The 20,013-nt window shown below is 39.9% G+C and overlaps 1 protein-coding gene across 3 annotated transcripts in view; it reads right to left on the bottom strand.

Annotated features, from left to right (window-relative positions):
- Positions 1–4,506: 4,506 nt before the first annotated feature.
- LOC102208814 (carbohydrate sulfotransferase 11-like) overlaps positions 4,507–20,013 on the bottom strand; it is a 19,235-nt gene continuing 3,728 nt past the window's right edge. The window contains exons 2-4 of one of the 3 annotated variants that reach the window (XM_005742034.1): positions 7,994–8,073; positions 7,466–7,630; positions 4,507–7,344 (exon numbers count right to left, since the gene is read on the bottom strand). In XM_005742034.1, coding sequence (XP_005742091.1) covers positions 6,664–7,344; positions 7,466–7,630; positions 7,994–8,073 — 926 coding nt within the window. In that variant the 3' untranslated portion in view covers positions 4,507–6,663. The remainder of the gene's footprint in view (positions 7,345–7,465; positions 7,631–7,993; positions 8,074–20,013) is intronic. The other 2 variants (XM_005742036.1, XM_005742035.1) reach the window with 2 other exon arrangements.

Genomic DNA, 20,013 nt, shown 5'->3' with positions numbered 1-20,013 from the left:
AACCTTTACACTGATGGGAGGTACAGCACTGGTGACATCCACCCATTTACATCCATTCATCTGGATAGGTTATTCTGCTTGGACACATCCACTTTAAGCCTAGCAACCAATTAATCTTTTTTTTTTTTTGCCTAGCCAAAATGATGTCCTTCATTTTGAATTAATGTTGACTATGATTCCTCTGTTTCTTGGTCCTTATGTGGTTACCCTGCGTGGAATATGTAGCAACTTATCATAGTGGCATGACAGCAAGGTTTTGTTTTGTCTTTTTAAATCTAAGGGATAGAACAGACTTAAAGCAGCCCGTCTTTGGGTGCACTGCACTATGCATTGATTTTGGAGGATGGAGAAGATGATATATGTCACCGTATAAATGACATATGTCATACACTAACTCAGCAGTCCCCAACCCCCGGGCCACCGACTGGAATCGTTCGGTACGGGCCACGTGAGTTGAGGCTCAGGTGTGAAATGTATCGTTAACTCAGTGTCCCTGGGTCTTTTCCCATGTTTTAATTGTGAGACTTATTTTCAAAGAAATATTTATGCGTTACCATAGCGACCAGAGAGCATTAAGGGGCAGAGAAGAGGATGTTACTCTCAATGTTGTTGGCCCATTTCAGAAGGATGCTGCTAATAAAGTTACACAATTACACAGTGAATTCGCGTTTATTATTATACTTACAAAATACCACGGTTTTTGTCTTGGTCATATTATTTTATTTTGTTGTATTTATCCGCGACACCTTAAAGGCCGATCCGTGAAAACCTTGTCTGACACTAAACGGGTCCGTGGCACCAAAAAGGTTGGGGACTGCTGCACTAACTGGAATATAAAATAATGGGGAATGTTCTCATGATAATCTTCTTATCTCTATCATAATCCACAGAATGTACTTTATAAGGATTCTAACAACCAAAATAGACACCAGTCTTTGTGCGGATTTATAATGTTGAGATACTGAGACAGATGGACGGACAGAAATAATAACTGTTAAATGTTTGACATCTGTAAATCTTTTTTTTCTCTTGTCCACAATGCACAGCGCTCTCCTGAATATCTAATGTTCAGATTATGTAGAGCTTCTTGTTGGACATTCACTAGATAAATGTACAGTATCGTTAGCGTGCACATTAGGTCAATAAGCTAATGATTACGAGAAAGGAGATTGTTGTTCAGATTTCACATCATACTAGAAATTGTTAAAAATGTGTTTCTAAACACTGAAGTGTGAAAATGTGTGTGCACCTCTCACCTTGTGCGTCACGATCTCAATGTTCAGAAAGTGTTCTGCAATATTTTGATAGTTGTGAACTTTGTGCTGCCACTTGATGATTTTAAAAAACCAGACAGCTGCCTCTGGAATTCTCTCACTACTTGATATTACATCCCTTTAATGGAGGGTCAACAAAGCCTTACTATTCATAGTGATTTTTTTCAGAACCAGAAGACCTCATCATTACAGCAGTGAGTGCATACTTATTTTGTCTGTTATGGAAAGTCTTTGCACATATTGGACTTTAAGGTTTTAGCTCAGCTCTTGACCAAATCCAAAACTTACCTTTAACCCCAGTTCTTGGTCATAGTCTGTCTTGATATCCTTGATTTTCTTTGTCTTGTCTTAAAACCCCAAAATAGTAGAGTTCAGAAATATCCCACTCTTGTGGACACGTTTAATCCACGCTGGTATAATTTGCATCTGGTGTCACATTCTACCTGTGTTCACTGTGCCCTTTTTTAATTCACGTCACAGTTAAAGTCATGTTTAAGCTGCTTTATATTCAGACTTTGCACATTCAAATGTTCAATAAAACATAAAAGATAGAATCGGTAAAAGTTCATGACAGCATTTGGGTGACTAAATCAGACTGGCCCAAACTATGTCCTTGAGTTTCTGTTTGAGTTTACATGATGTTTCAAAATAACACTGAAACACGAATGTGTGTGTAGATGCACTCATTAAACACAAGGAGAGTTTCTCATTTTTCACGTGCATGCACTTTTCGAGTAAACCTCAGACATAAATGGGTTTCTGTCAACAACCTGTCTTCTCGGTGAACATTTATGTGAGGTACTGCAGTGTTAATAGGTCTTTGCTAAAAGCTTTTATTGTAACACTGTTAAGCACTAGGTGCATAAGAACAATAGATGTGTACTACTTGAATTCCAGGTTAGTCATCTGAGATTAGTGTATTAACTGTGATACTGTGAGATTTTAGACCACAGCTAAGATTGTGTTGTACCAGCACACAAGTGAGTCGTAACCAGTGTGGGTGAAGGGGCTGGATGATATAATTTAAAATTTGTCATTCGCATAACGATTAAGGTTAATATGACAGTTTTAGGAAATTAGTTATTTAGACTATTATGTTTGTTTGACTGTGGATTGTCTGCTGTTTGAATTTTTGACAGTGATCCAAATTAGATGCACATTTAATTTAAAACTGTTAAAAGGAAAAGTTTAGTGTTTTAATAAATTATTATTTTCAACTGCCATTTCTAAAAATGTAAAAGAGTAAAATATTTGGATAAGAAGGCCAATAAATGGATGTTGCTGGTAAAGCCAGAGTTGTTGTAGTAGTCCCCCCGCTTCATTCATGTTCACATGGACGACATATAAAATGATGTTCTTGTAGTCTACCGTAGGTGGCGTGATGTCTGCCAGGTTATAACAAATTAGAGGGTATTTGCATTGGGCCTCACTTGAGGGTCACCCTGTAACTACAAAATGCTCTGATCCAAAGTGGAGTCTCGCATACCTGCAGACCACTACACCAAATGGTTTAAAGAGAACAATCACAGATAAAAACATGGGAACATTACTTGAGCATTTAATTTGGTAATTTTATAAACATGGACCCAAGTTCTAGTGATGGCGATAACTTGTTCACAGTGCTGCCTTTTATCCCAGTTAAATGCTTAAACTGTAAAATGGAAAAAACTAACTATTTATCTATGTCAAAGGCAATCACCGTAATATGAACTTTAAATAGTGAAACACTCTGTACCTTAAAACTAGCATAACTTTATGCTTGTATAGCTCCCTATTGAGCTATACTTATATGTATAGCTCAATGTGTAAGGTATAGAATAAGTTTAACTGGCTTAGGTAAGCTAGCACCTGCTAATTACAGCTAAACCTTTAAAGTGAAGCAATGGTAGCAGTTTAGCTAATTGTTAAAGATAGCTAAATACTTGTTTGCTTTAAACTTTAGAGTGATAACTATTTATCTTAGCACTAACATAACCTAAGGACCTAGTCACACAGTCTGCAACCATCTGGCAACAACCAAACATGTATTCTCTGATCAGTTGTGAATTGCTGTGAGAAGTCACTGTGAGGTTGCTTGCTCAGCTCATTTCATACGGGCCTAGAGACCAGGGCAGCGTGCATTCGACTGGCAACTGGTTTCTCTGTATTGTGTGCAGTCACTAGCATGAAAATGATTGCAGAAAGATATATGGTACTGCACCAAAAACCTCCTTGAAATTGCTTTAGTCACGAGCAGATTGCTGCGGTCTTCAGCAAATTGTCCAGAAGATGCTGACTTTTAAAAACTATTCGACAGGTGGTAGTGAAACTGGGAAGACAGGGTTGTCCACTAGTCTCTAGGCTTGTGTGAGTGAGGCCTAAAAATCTACAAGTTATAAACAATGAAAACGAACATTAACTGCTAATATAATATACCTGCTAGCTATTAGCTCAACTTAGCTCACTGCTAAATGGCTTTTAATTGAGAGTGGTCAGTCTTTGCATCTAGCTTTTTGCAAGAAAGCAAACCTCTATTTTATTCATTTCTTTTTTAGTGTATCATCCAGCCCTATTGGACAGTATGGAGTGCAACTGGAACAAAAACATCTGACTGCAAACTTGCACTGTGTTTTATTAGTAGTCTGAAGTTGCCTTGAAAGCAAAAATGTCAACCATGTTGTAACTAAAATCTCGTCTACAAGCATCTCAATGTTAAAAAAAACAAAACAATCTGTATTTAAATGTTGCAACAGTTCTTTGTCTTTTCCTTTACCTTTGTCAGAGCTTGTACTGTACTTCAGTGTTGACACTGCCACGTTATGACGTTAGGGCCTTTTTAAAGCGCCTTTATTTTCTAATCTTGCTGTGTTCAGTTCTTCAAGCTTCCATACCTACACTGTGCTGTCTTATGTGTCTGGAGATTAAAGCAAAATTGTTGGTGAGTGTTAATGTGACTTTGTGGCTATGAACAGTTCTATTTTAATAAAAAACTAACAGACTAATTTCCGATTGTCTGTGGCATTATCATACAAATAAGAAAAAAAAAAAAGTCCCGCTACTCCAGCATGTGTATGGTTTTTAAAGTTTGGGGCAGTTTTACTATTCCTACTGCTGAAAGTGTAAAGAATGCACGAACAGTGATTTTTGCACGAGTTGCAAAAAAACCACACAAAATATAGTTTCTGCACAGCTGTGTTCAAATGGCGTTCAACTATAGGACAACTGTCATAATAATAAAGCAGACACACACAGCGCTGTCATTGTGGGTTTATATTTTTTTTAAAACTTCAAGGTAACCAGTCATTCACTATCACATCAGCAAGTGCACTTCAGTTATCAGATTCACAGCTTGGTGTCACAAGTGCATGAGAGATTCTTTCAGATTGTGCTCTGTTTGCCGTTTCACAATGACTCACCATGACAAAGATCTGACTCAAAGAACATTTCTACAGAAAATGGTTTTCTTTGGCTAGCTGTGTCCCACACAGCAGCGTCAGGGCATCTGAGATGAAAACTTAGCAGATTCTAAATTAAAAGGTGAAACATACATTTTGTGCAGTAGATCATAAAACAGAAGAAAAAAATAAAGTGTGTAATCAGGTTTTGCCAAGTTGCAGCTTCTTACAAATTACGACTTAAATTACAAACTGCTATGCAGGAAAGCATTGGAAAGGAACACCCTGTAATCCATGGCTGGAATAGAAAAATAAAATATGGCACAAAATTAAGGCTTGAATAAAGACAACTTTTAACACGTACTAATATTGCACTTTTCAAAGCGTAATTACAGGAAAATAATAAAGGTTGGCACGTGTCTGACTAAATTAAACATACTTTATAAAAGAAACAGAAGGATGTGCAGATAAGAATAAACAGCCAAAGCTTCAGTGTACACAGCAAACTGTGGGTGTGTTTTTTATGGAAACGTTCGCATCTGTTGTTTTGAGATCATGTCTCAAATATCTACAAAGACTAAGTAATCCCAGCTCTTAATCTTGATAAACTGTAGCACTGAGATATTCAGATTATTGTAAGGAATCAAAGCACTGTTTGGTTTGATTTCAGTTTATTCGTCTAAGAGAGATCCAAATCTCTTATCTTGTGCCCAATTATTGTTGGTTAAAGGCACCTTGAAATGCCTTTGGGAGTTATTTTTAAAGCATAATCTAATCTTCCTATAATTTAAGTGGACGCTGGGATATAAAAAGATATGTATGGGTATACAAACTGTCTCTCACTTATAGTGCTTGCAAGGAAATATCTGAGGTAATATGAATTTTAAACAAGTTATTTTTATCTTTGGCAAATATTTCAAGTCCATCTTGAATGCATATTTTGTCTTCAAAGAGTTAATGAAGGTCAAACAGTGTATTGATCATATTTACTGAACGAGGCCTGTTCGGTGACCGTAGTTGGATTAAACCTTGGTGTGCTTGCCTACAGCCCAACAAGGGGAGCTCTGACCAGGGCTAGTCCTGGGCTGGACGCAGCCCTGACCACAGCTATGTGGTTGTTTGTTCAGCCTACCTGCTCAGAGCTAAATACAGGCACACGATAGATGAGGGACGGCAACACACTTTTACTGGAATGAGGGAGCGTCTACGACTGGAAATCACTCTGGGATCTGTGGGAGCCGGTGTGAACGAGAGCTGCGAGATTTGTGCAGTTTTAAAGCAGGAGGCTGATGTGGTACGCTCTGACGGTTTCCTGTTATAGCATCGGTTAATGTGCAAAAGCTGACATGGCAAAAAGATATTGACTCTGAAAGGGAAAAGCCTTTTGTTCTTTAAGAAAAGAAAATCATTTCCTCTGGGAAAAAAAAATGAGCCCGACATCCTTGCTCTCCAAAACAATAAATACTGACATAAATAAAAGCCTTCCTAAGAGACGGCAACACTGTGCTCAGTTTCACAGTCAGCACATTTACCTGTGAGAAGAGAACCTGCTCCTCTCAAGTTTCATTTCTGGCTCACTACCTCTCAGAAGATGCAAAAACAAAGAAAAGAAATCTGTAGCGAGAGCTGCAGAAAAATGCTGATGAGGCACATTTCACCAGCTCTACAACTCTCAAACTAAAGTCAAAGCAAGGCTTGCTAATTTTGATGAAGCAAAACTTTGGCAAGAAATTGCAACAAACACAAAAAGGATCTGTTTATAAAGAGATGATGTGTCACCTGCAGTCTGCTGTGCTAAAGACAAACTCCATCCTCACTCAGTAGATCACAGCACACACACCATCTGTCTTCTTAGGCAGTTTTTAGTTTCACTTACTGAAACCAGAAAATCCAGTCACTCTCCACAGCCGTTAACTGTTTTCCTTGGAGAGTCCCAGTGTCAAGTCTCTGCTTGTGGTGGACCACTCCGAGGCAGGGAGCGACACAAAAGTGCCTGAAAGGACAAGTGATGCTCATCAAGTCCTGAGATACTCTGGTGTGGAGTAGTTGAAGAGCATGAAGTCCATGCGATACAGATTGAACAGTTTTTTCTGATAGAAAGGACTGATGTGCTTAAAGTAACGCCCCGCCATGTGGCCGTCTGTCCTGGTCGTCTTGCCGGACGTTGGAAATTGAAGCATCCCCTCCACTCCGGCCAATCTGAGCACGGCCTGAGCATCGGGCTCCAGAGTCTCGTATTTCCCCACCACGTCGTAGTGGATCAGGCAGGGGTGGCAGAGGGAGTGCACCCGCTCCCAGTGCTCGTTGAAAGGTTCCTCCCGTTGCGTCCGAGGGTCCACAAGATACTGGACAAACTCAGGGAAAGTCACATCATCTCCTTTCTCGAGGGCTTCCGGCTTGGCGTTGGGCCTGTGCCGGCGGATGATTTTAGTTCCGTAGCGTTTGTGGAAGGCAGTGTTGTACCTGCGCGTGAATTTGTTTCTGTAGGCTGACACCAGCCGCTCAAAGGGCTCCCGCACAAAGATGAACTTGAGGTAGCTGCGAAGGCGCTGGTTGATCTCCGCGACCGAGAACTCCGAAAGCGTGCGGAGGTTACCTGCGACGTGGGCCTCATTAGCGGGGATGGCGAGGGGGTCGGTGTAGCGGCCGTCGCTGGTGAGGACCATGAGGACACGCTTCCAGTTAGTGCAGGCTACCTGCAAGTCAGAAAAGGAAACACCTGTGAAATAAAAACATGCACCTGTCTCCCTCTATCATCATCCAATCCGCTCACATTCTCTCAAACCTCTTTCATTTCATCTGTACGTGCTTACCAACCTTGGGTACATAGCAGTAAATAAGGCCGTGCATGTCGTCAACAATGAGGTGTTTGAGATCCTCGGGCGAGAGCACGCGGCGCTTCCTCGTGTGGCTCAGACATGCCTGCTCCAGCAGCTCCCTGCGGCCTTGGAGGGACTTGTGAGCTGCCAACAGCTCCAGCTGCTTGTGATGAGGACGATGCAGAGAGAGAAAGAGAGGCACAAACAACTTTCAACAAAAGCCTTTTAAAAACTGCTGAAGGCCAGCTGTCAGTATAGAGTTTAACTCCTTCAAGGATTTTTGAATGTTTGAATGTTAATAAGCAGCTTGATACAAATTTAAAGTGATTTAACTAAATGCAGCCTAAGTGTTCATTTTTCATTATGTTTAATACTACAGTGTTAAACATACTGAGCTTTAGATGTTGCAGTTGGTACAGTCTGTACAGTGAAAGTGAAACTTGCTACCTACTAGCTGTAGCCCTCAAGTCACACTATGTGTGTGCGATTGTGTGTGTGGTGGGACAATATGTGCCATTGTTCTCACCTGGTCTCCATTATAAAGTGTCTGCAGCGGACTTGTCCTGCTTTTTCCTGGTCTGGTGACAGCCTTCAAACCAGCTTCTGCTTTTAAACAACAAACATGTTTTACTAAAATGGACACTGAAACCTCTGAGACGTGAAGTGGACAAAACTGATCATCTCGCTGATCACATACTCCAGAGTGTCTCTGCTCCCAGGTCTGAAAAGTGACAGTAATTCAGTGGTGCCTTAAACCTGCACTAAATAATATTCAGCATTGGGGAAACTCATTTGGGTGCAAAACAAAGAATGACTGTGTAGAAGTGTATGTGGAAACAACCTGTGAAAGCTCTCGTTTGGGTGATCTGAGTAAAGTATTTCCTGACTGAATTTTAATGGAGGACGTTCATTTCTGCCTCTGCAGAGTCGCAAAGGAGGACAAAGCAGTTAGCGCTTCAAAGCATTAACGGCTATGAGTACTAAAAAGTGCATTAATGTTGCTTAATACTCCCCAAGGCTGTGGTCTCTCCTAGCTCCACCACGCAACAAAAATTGTCCAAATAAGCAATGAAGCCTAGAAAAAATGCCAAAGCCTTTGATTATAAACTCCAAACTCACCATACACCGCTCTGATAAATGCACTGGAACAAACCCAATCCATGAAGGTCCTGCCCCATAACCCACAGGACTCACTCTGCACCACAGGACACCTCCAGAGGTCCTGCATTCATTCTGATGGATCAGAGTTGTTCTGCAGCAAGTCTGCTGCATGGTGTGTCATATATCCACAACCACTGATTTAAGTGTAACCACTTCACTGTTATTTTTTCAAAATTCAGTCTGCATGTAGGTGACTAATGAGAAACAGCGTCTCATATATTTGCACAAGTTTAAATTTCGCTGTAAAGATGTCCAAATGGAGTTACCGACAGAGCCAACTTTCCACCCATCTGCTGGTCCCGTTCAGTCATGATGTGATCTCCCACCATTCATTTATACTATAGATTCTATAAAACTCCAACACCTACATTATTAACACATCTCTTTTAGCCTCTCTTTGCTTTAAGAAGACCTTTACCTGCTCACAAACACACACAACAGTTAGCTGTGGACGCGAATGATGTTAGGCTGACCTGGACGATCTGCGAGAGTCTAGATACTTGTGCCCTTCCTCCTTCTTCAGCCTCTGTAAACACATCTGTCCTCTTCTTCCATTCCTCTATGCCACCCTCCACACCCCCTCCCTGCAAACACAGTGTTAGTGTTTAGGTCTGCAGCTAATGGCACTAAAGTGAGAACAGAAATTTGTTTTGCACATGTGGCTAAATGATGCAGAGGGCTGCTTTATATCAGGCACAACGCCAGAGTAAGACAGAGGTAAGTAGATGTGGGAAGTGTGCTTTATGCAGTTTAGCATTTTGGGGGGAGGGGTGTCTCCATACCATCTTATGGAAAGAATATTAACCAGCAAGGTGAATGGCTATGCTGAAAGTATGGAATCCAGATGGAGACGGAGGCCATTTCCCTCCTACTGTGTCTCTTCTTTTCTGCTGAACTACATCAAACAAATAAAATTGAACCCCTGCTGTTCTGAAATGTTTAAAAACCCATCAGCTGTGCATTCTGGTCTGACAAAAACACTGTCACATGTTCCAGATTGACACGAAGCTGTAAATCATAACTGCTTCCTTCCATTTTGAGGAAGAAGCAAACACAAAAAGGAGAACAAATGGTGACAGAGCAAATGTGTAATGTGCACTCACACAACAAGAAGACGGCGTATCTCAGCTCAAGGCAGGCAGAGGCTGTGGAGACACAACCTCTGCCTGGGCCACAGCCTCTCTGCGTGAGCTCACATGAACCATCAAAATCCTCCACTTCCTCTGGGTAATCTGTGCCACATCATCAGCAACACGCACAGATAGACATCAAGTCTTCCTGGACTCACTGGATACATAACGAAAATCCACACCAGGCCAAAAGAAAGAACATGTCATTTCTGATATGATTTTGTCTAAACCAGTAAAGATGTTTTTTGTCAGCACTCAGGCTAAAAGTCACACTAACTGCAAAGTGGCATCCTGTAGATGTGAAACACTAAGGCTTTAAAATAAGACGGCAACTTTGAGAGATTTCTAATTAAAATACATAAGGCATATGAGACCTCAGTCTACAGCACAGGTCCACAATTATTAAGCAGATAAGCCTTTAGCAAACCCAGGACACTTCCTCAGGAAGCTGGAAAGTAGGTCAAGAGACACTTGTGGAGGGTTTGTTAATAGTTTACTGTCTGTTTTGAGCATAAACGCTACATGGACATGAAATGTTTGGGTTTTCTATCCATGCCAAAGTCACGAGGAAAGCTCAGGAAATGGCAAATATAGGCCACAATCCAATGTCAACAACTGGATCATCAGCTCCACTCAATACATGACACAAGTGTCTGAGGAGATGCACTCAGTGAGACTGAAAGCAGGGAAAGGGGAAACTAGCATGGCCATAAATGGCAGTAGTATGCAATAGGCACTCTCAAGCCTACATTCTGTTGCTGACACAGACACAGTCACTGTCTGATGATGAAATTTATGTCACACAAGCCCAAGTGGACTCGTGGATGTGGAAACTAAAAACCCACTTCACACTGTGCTGAAGTGAGACAACAGCAAATAACTCAGTTAAATAATGTTAATATGTGTTTTATTATTTTAATAAAACACACATGACCTTTTATATCACCTTTTTTAGATCACCTTTTCATAATAATTTTGTATTTATTTAAAAATGTTAGGCAATCAACATTCAGTGGACTCTGACGCTGCCTTACACACACCTGAATGATTACTGGTCTCAGAGCAAGGAGCATAGCTATTATAGTTTAACACTAGTATTAGATCACTGCTCACATATCTACTCAGAAAAACACACTTAGCAGATATCCACAGTCAAGGTATCACTATCATGGCAGAACTGGAAATGTCAGATATTTGAATATCAAATTATAAAACTTTTAGCTGGACTACAGGCTGTGAGTCAGTCAGTCAGTGTGTAATGTTTAAAGAGCTACTCGATGGATAATCGTGACATGTTGTATAAATCATTGTGGATCCCAGAAATCTATTCACCAGCCTGTCAAACACAGGACTCGGGCTGTTATTTATTTCCTCTTTGTGCCAAGGACGCATTTGTTTCTTTATTCTTTTTCTATTATTAAGACAGACTCTTAATATTCACTGACTGCCAAATTGATGTGAACAGAGAAACCCCGGTCACTGCTATCTGTGCAGCCAAAAAATATCATTTCCCTCAATACATTAGTTTGTTTTTGTGGTTTGCAGCTGATAAGCACAGTTGCAATATCTAAGTCAAGTTTGTAGTCAACATGACACACACTTTACTTGCATAACTTCTAAATATGGGTGTATACGGTCCACTGGTGTGTATTACCAATACAAATGGCTCTAAATTGTTCAATCATGAATTCCTCTATTAGGCCAACTTTTCTGATATTTTATAATACATCACATGACCACGAATACATCTGTGGTTACTATGCTCTGATCATTGTGAAGCTTAGTTTCTTTTTTTCTTTTTTTATGTGTATGTGTGTGTAGAGTGTTCTATCACACTCCACCAGAAAACCACCACTTCCTCTCATATCAGGAAGTGACAACATACCCATAGCTGAAGAGGAGCAGAAGAGGCCCCAGTCTCATTACATGCAAAAAGCCCTTGTGGGACTTGGAATAATGGCAGTTTTGTCCCCACTCTACAAAGGCAAATCACAACCCTGCTTTACTGGCAAAGAAGCTGCTTCCTCTTTTGGAAACCTCTTCACCTCTATGATCATAATGCATACAAGGCACAGAAAATTATGCTGCATCACTTGTACTGCATGGGTGTATAATTCAGCTTAATTGCACTTCAAAAGAAGGCCTATCTTTATTAGTTTCCATGAGCTGTAAGAAAGAGGAAATGTAATGTATTTTATGTGAAGTAAATAAAAGTCTGGCTCACCAGCAGCTGACAAAGGCAGGGAAGACTACAGCATTATCAAGACTAATGTGTCACCAGGCAGAGTCTGATTCACGGTGTCACAACATTCATGTGCTACAGACTGCAGATGTTGGTGATTACACAAACTAGATCTGGTAGTTTTACAATAAGTGACACTAGCGAGCTGGCAGCCGCTTTCCATTTTAATCTTATTCTTCTTACTTTTACTTGCACACCTCTTACAAACATTCAGCAGATGCACTGACTAACCAGTTCCTGTAAGTCATCACATCCTTTTTCACCTGAAAAACCTGAAAAATCTGATGTCAGACTTGAGGTTCGCTTGAAATGTATCTTCTCTGAAACAACATGTAGCATGTAATGAACTGATCTATCTGAGACATCACTGCAGCTAACAGTCTGTCGATGCATCTGCCTTTATTGTTTCTACACCTCTGCCCATCTGTGTTTCAGCACGGTTCATTCAAAAGTCTTTTTTACGTTCCAGTAATTTCAGTGAAACCTCACATCGTTCGACATCCAACTCCAGCAACCGTCAGCTCGGCTTTGTCAGTATTCTTACACAAGAAGAAGCTGAACACGTCTGATTCATAATTACAGAGCAGCACAGTTGTGTAAAACATGTCAGATAAAGTGAGGCATACTTCAGTACAGCTCCAGTTTGAACTAATCTTCTGTCTCCTGATGCGACTGTTGAGAAAATGTTCAGACGCTAAGATGACATTGTGTTTTTTATGAACTCGAACAGTTCATAAAAAACACAATTTAAGGTTTGGGTACACGCACTGCTGCCACAAACAGAATCCAATCCTGTGTGAACCTCTGCATTAAGACCAGTGCACTCCGGTCTCTTACACAGATCTAAATGTTACAAACACATCAGCGCTAAAAAGCTAAAAACATGGCACCAATGCAGTTTAAGCTGACTATAAATAACTTCACCTTTATGTACTTAAGACACTAGCCTTATTAACCATATTAACACCTTTTACATTACAATACTAACACAGCACAAACTGCCAACAGGTGTAGCACATGGTGTGATGTGCTCTCTAATGAGCTGTTGGCTCTGTTGGAGACCTTAAAGACATCACTTGTTGCGTCACAGCAGCTGCACTGTTATCAGTGTCAGTGGCTAGTGATAAGTGGCGGTGTGCACACATGCAAATGAAGAGTGTACTTAGTTTATTTGATTAAGCTACATGTATGAATAGATATGCAAAGATTGTGTCTGTATATGTGTTTAATGACAAAGGTTTACAGTGGTTGTCTACAATATGTTTAGGTGAAAAACAATCCCCACAGTCTGTGCATGGGTGAGATGACAGAGTGGGCCCTGATGATGCTGTTTAGAGCTTTGATGTGGAATCCATCACTGTCACAAGACCCAGAGAGGATTTGGCATCAATGATGGCTGTCAAAACAGCCTTCAAAACTCTGTCAGTCATGGCTGACAGTTTGCTTTTTCGCATTCGGTGAATTCAGTTTCCTGTGTGTGGTGGCAGCTATAACAGTCCACTCCAGACTTAAAACGTAAATCAGAACAGCTCATATTGTTCAGATGCCACGGGCACATCACTGTTGAGCAGACAGTTTGCTATTGTTTCCCATAGCTAGGGAACACAGACACAGAGGCTTTACCACCCTACAGCAGGCAAAGTTGCATACAGCTGTCCAGCAAATGAAGTGGAATAAAACCGGCGAGGGTGAACACAGAGCAAACAGCACCGTGAGCGGAGAAAATATTCATGTTCAGAAATGATGATTCTAGCAAATCCCATGACAAAAAATCTAAACCCTATATTAACTATGGCAGGACGACTGACTTGGCCACACAAAATGATGCTTTGCATCTTTTAATTGGACCAAACTGTAAATTTTATGCTGATGAAAGAAAATGGTTTCCTGTGTCAAACTGAAAGAGCACAAAACCTTTTAAATTAGCGCAGCCACAGAAGCAGTTCAAAGCACTTTTAAAGGTGACACATGTGCTCCTGGTTTGACAACACACATGTTTAGATGCTCAAAGGACACTCGCATAGTGATACTGAGGCAGCTCAGCTGGGTCAGAGCAGCCACATGAAAGAAGAACTAGTGGCAAAAGATTCAATTCTATTCTTGTACAAACAGTGATGTGTTTGATCAAAAAGACCGGGTGGAAACAGGTTACGTCAGGGAAATTTCAACAGTGTCACAAATCTTTTTGTTTGACTTTTGGGGGAGAGCTAACAGTAAAATGTAAGTGGGAATGGTAATGTTGCTTCTGGAACCAATCAAACCAATTTACTGTTCACACTTTAAAGTGGAATGATGAATATAGACTTCCTCTGCCTAACAGATCTTGGTGAGATTGCTCACTGAGTGATATTCCAGACCGTGTATGTTAGCACAAGTAATTCAAATTCAATTCTGGATTCAACAGAGAGTCAATGAAGAGAAGAAATATGAGATATATGATCTCTTTCTACTCCCTGTCCGTACTCTCACTGCTCCATTCTGGATCAACTGAAGGCTTTTTCAGAAACTTTTAGACCAACCTGATAACAATAGCAAAGTAATGAATGTAGGAACAAGCATCACTCTGAGAGAGGATGTTTCTAAAAGTGACCCCAAGGTTCCTAACAGTTTTACCAGAGGCCAACCCAATGCAATCTAGAGTAAGTATCTTAAATATTGCTTATTTTCTTTAAAAATGATATCATATTAAATTTTGTGTCCCTTCATATTAATCACCTGGTTGTCCAAGCATCCCCCTGCAGTGGCTGCATGGACACTGTATGTTGTCAATCTAAACTGCCTGACCATAGTTCACTGCTGATCAAGAATTAGACACACAATATATTCATTGATGTCAAAGGGTCAGTCATAACATCAACACTAAGCCTCTTGTAATATACATCACAATCTCATTTCAGTCAAATTCCTAACTAAGTGAGCATTTAATGGCGTAACACATGACATGACTTGGGCAAATGAGTTCATAAGACCACTCTGGACAGGACTTTGTGTTACTTTCTTAAACTCCCAACCGAGGGTGTTGTTTTAGGAAGTCAGACAATAGAACCACAACAATTATATGCACCATGCTTCCTGTCGCTGCTGGGACTACTGTACTGTACTTTCTTGAGTCATGTGGTTGGAACAGAGTTGGAAATAAGTCTTTGGGTTGACAAACACAAGACAGAGCACTGGAGGAGCAGTCGGCAGCAGCACATGTGCTAATGTTTGGGCTGCTGCATACTGGTTCATCAGGAGTGTGAGCGAGACAAAAGACAAAATGACAACTGAGAATGTGAACGAAAACTCTAGCCATAGTGTTATCGAACATTACACCCCAGGGGATCAAAAGGAACCTGATGAGGACTTTGAGTGTTTAGATAATGTACAAGTCACACAACTGACCCATGCATGAGTGTCACCGCCCACTTCAATGAGACTATACTGCCTTTCATGAGCCCTCAGTAGATTCTCCCATGGAGAATTCAGCAAATATGTCACTTTGGTTTATGTTCACCTTATGGAAATTGTCCTGAGGATACTGCAGAAAATTATCAATGTTTTTTAATTTGTGGGATTATTTCCCAACAATTTAAAACAGTTTGACAGCAGTTCACAGGCAGTTTTTGTAATAATTTAAGTTTTTGCCAGAATTTGCCAGAATTTAGATTTTAGTTCATTATACGTACCCATGGTATTTATTTACATTTTCTTGTCCAGTGTTATAGTACATTTATCATGTTCAGCTTCTGATAGAAAATATTTAAACCAAGATTCACCTTATATTTTCCTAATCCCACTTAGGAGTCAAAAATGAAGCTTCAGGTTTGTCAGATGTAGTGATTTTAGTGATTCAATCTTCATCATGATACAAATGTATAGTACTGACTGAAATGACAAAAAAAAAATGATGACTTTTATCCATATTGCTCAGACCTGCCAATAATCTTGTATGCAGCTGTAGAGATCAAGTATTATTTTTGTACTGGGATGGCAAAGTGTTACAGAATTCAAAAGGCTGTGAATGTGACGAAAACACCACAGTGAAGTAACACCAACCACACACAACTGTCCACACTGTTTGACACTGATTACCCAATCCTTCACCAACAGTCACACTCTTATTATTGGAAGTGATTTCCACTGCAGCTAAGACCTGGTTACTCCCACAAGGAAGTCTGTCACTTGTAAGTCTTGGTTTTATTAGGGCACCATCCAGATTCAGCTTTGGTTCGATATGATAACCTTGGCTTAAGGTAACAAATGTATCTGCCTTTTGCTGTGATAAATGAATCAGTCTTTTGTGTGTAAGGCAGCATCAGACTCGACTTAAAAATTAATTTCCTAACTTAATAAAACTAGAAAAGCAAATAAATCCGACAGCATCAATTTCTGGAACTTGAATTTATTAATAAGATAATAAATGACAAAAGGACAACAACAAATATATTACAAATAGTCTTTTCGCAACTCTGTTAGACTGGCTGCCTTTTACTTTCATTTTCTTTTTTCATCTTGTTTTTTTTCTTTGTTCTGAGTACACCTCATTTCACCTCTCCTCTCACACATGCCACATGTGGAGGGGACCTCACAGAGACAGATGTAGTGAAACAATGTTAGTTAAGTTGGTGGCAACAGGTTATGTAAGCAAACTAAAAACCTGAAAACAAACAACATAAGAATAGTGAGACCATCAAGATCAAGCATCATTATCAGAACTCATTTGATCTCAGTTTTTGGTTAAATTAAACACATTAAACAGAACCTGGTGATCAAGTCAGAGAGAAATTCCTCCAAAATGAAACTTTGCTGTTAGCTTCCTACAGGCTAAGACAACTCCCCAGCTAATTTAGGCACGCCGCTGCTGATGGGTGCCGCTGTGCTCCATCCGATCATCTTGTCACTAGCCGATGGGGCTGGGCCATATCATACCGTTCAACAATACCGGCAACAATAAGAAAATTAAATATTGCGATAGAATATGGGTAAAACATGCATGCGCAGTACCTTTGTTTTCATACGCACATGGCGGAAAAAGCATGGCGGCGACAGAGAATGAGAAGAGCAAAAGTGGATCGTTGAATGAAACGGATGAACCAGAATTGGTTTGTAAAAATGCTGCAACTTCAGTGGTGTGGAACTGGTTTAGCTTTCGTCCGTCAGATACACGACAAAGCACTATTTTTGGTAGAGCATGCTAGCGGGCCGTCGTTATTACCGTGTTTTTTGGAAAATACGGCACACTTAAAATCAATCCTTTGATTTTTCTGAAAATCGACAGTGCCCCTTATAATCCGATTTTATGTGGTACACGGCGCTCGAAATCTGTCAAATGTTTTAGTACGACTTTGCTAAGCTACGAAGCCGCACCGCTTGATGGATTGTTGGAGCATTACGGCTATCGTAGGCAGGAGCCTCGCGGAGTGATACGTACTGTGCTTCAACATAATATTACCGTATTGTGTGTGTATAACCTCTTTTTAAGTTTTGTGGATATTATACATGGTTATGCTGAGGATATGTCGGCCAGTTTCCACTGGAAATGCCTTTTGGTTAAACTGTCTGCAAGGAATTTACATTTACACTGTTACATTTTTATATAACTTTAATGCACATAAAAAACAGCTGCTTGTTTAAGTGAAAATACATTGATGGGGTTTTTTTGTACTAATAAAGTTGTGGATTGTAAAGTATTTTATCTAGTGTCAATTATATCGTCAGTTATATCGTCATCGCAAATTTTCAAATGTATATTGTGATAAATATTTTTGGTGATATAGAATAGAATAGAATAGAATAGAATAGAATATTCTTTATTGTGATTGTCACAAGTATCGCCCTGCTCTACTAGCCGATCACATTGTTGTCACTGATATCACAATCAGATGGGGACATCCAGGTGTCAAATACAAGAAAGAATATCTAAGACTAAGTATCTTGTCAAAATGTGTGTTAAATGCTCCTGGTGTGTAAATGCATTTCCTGTGGCTATGGTCCAGAATTTTGTTTAGAACCAGCTGAAAACAAGTTGAAAGTCTATAATCATATACCATTATCGTTATCATATACCATTACAACTAAAAACTATAATCTATATAATAATCAATGACATATTGTCTCACGTTAAAACGCATGCCTGCAAGTGTTTTCAGAGCTGTGCTGTTATCAGCTGCTCCAAAAACGAAGGGAAAACGCAAAAATAGTGAGGCTAAATACAGAAGCTCCTTGTTGGTTGTGTGGTTTGTTTCCTGACTGACATCCCACTTTTGCTCTATTATTGGTGATTTATTGATTTATTTCTGCAAAAGAATTCATTCCAAGGTATCACACAGCAGCTACCATTTCAGAATGTTACATGTCAAACAGCCAGACAAACTGCATCTTTTCAGGAACTTTCAAACATCAAACAAATAAAACCTGGACAAAGAAAAGCACCTGCATTGTATTTCACACAGCTGTAGCAAATACCCCAAATACTTTAACAAAAGTGACCCCAAGGTTCCTCACAGCCGCTCCTGCGCTGACACAGGAGCGGCGAGTCCGGCGACCAGGCTGTTTCGTCTTTGACGAAAGCACAGCATTGCAAATAAGAGCAGAACTTAAAGAATCAATCTCACCAGGCTAGTAACGATCCGATACCGATGACGACTTGGTGTCTATAAAATCGTTATTTGGATCGATCCGCCTACCACTACTGTAAAATGTATTAACACATCTAAATAGGTTTTTTGACTGGAGAAGAAGAGCATTATAGACAAGTTACAAATGAACCTTTGATTAATTATGGAATTAGTAATGTTAAAACGAAGAAGCTTTAAAAAATAAATAAATAAAACATAGCGCATACTGTAAAAGGCTGAACCGCTCACTACCTGCATTTTAAAATTGACGTCATAGCTGGCTACAACAAAATAATAAATAAATTCAAAGAAATTATTGTAAAAACAGAAGAGTTAAAGTTTATCATTTTGTCCACATCTCCCGGCATCCAGCGTTCACACTGCTCAACCTCAGTTTTCAGCTCTTTACATCCTCAGCTCTGCTCTTCAAACCTGAAACCATCCGATTCTACTGCTCTATTCTCAATTTCACTCTTTATTTGCTCGGATTAGTTCTCCACACTCAGAACTCTATTGCTCCCAAACAGCCAAGTGGCTGGCCAGTGTATCTGCCACTGCTCAATATCCTATCTGCGACTCACACACTGCTAGCCCCTACTTTAATGATAACAGATGGCTAATGTGGCTAACAGGTAATTGCTAATAAACTGCTAATGTTAACGTGTGGCCAGGTTAAGCTTGCTTAACCTGCTAAAATGGAAGCTTTACCTCTCTAAATTCCCCCTGCAGTACATGAACGTTAATTACTTCAGCTGTTAATGAAAAAAGAAGCCATGTGCAAGTCTGCCTGCAGTGTTTGCAATTTAATATCGTAATTGAATATTCATTTTAGTATCAAATTACTATAATACATGAGTACTGATTCTTTTAAACCCTAGTACTGGGTGTATGTTACTTTGTGCTTCAGTACAGATAAACTCAGTTAGCTTTCTGTTAGCTGTTTACAATTGTTTGTGTTTCTTCTGCTGTCTTACCTCAATTATCCAACATTTTCACACAGTTGAACTCCCAATAAATCTGTTCTTCGATACATATTATTAAGTCACAAAACAGAACAACTTTGAAACATGGCAAATTAACTACGGGGCAAAGCTGCTAACATATTTAAGCCGTTTCCCAACCCGCTGCTACACATCTGAAGTCCAGATTTTTGTAACCATGACGTTGTCAAAAAAACTCTACATTCACAAGTAGAGAAACTCAAAAAGAAGAAGTACGATGATAACTAGGGCTGCCACAAACGATTATTTTGATAGTCGACTAGTCACCGATTATTTATGCGATTAGTCGACTAATCAGATCATCATCCACTGGACGTAAAACTACAGCTTATTGCACCAGCAGCATCTGCTCTTATATAACTATCATTAGCTTACAGCTTTAAGCTTTTAAGGTGCTAACTAAAAATAAAGAC

The sequence above is a fragment of the Pundamilia nyererei genome, unplaced genomic scaffold, assembly GCF_000239375.1.
Source record: "Pundamilia nyererei isolate P.nyererei 1_Seehausen unplaced genomic scaffold, PunNye1.0 scaffold00116, whole genome shotgun sequence".
NCBI classification, from domain to species: Eukaryota; Metazoa; Chordata; class Actinopteri; order Cichliformes; family Cichlidae; genus Pundamilia; species Pundamilia nyererei.
This window is presented reverse-complemented; position numbering and strand designations above follow the sequence as displayed.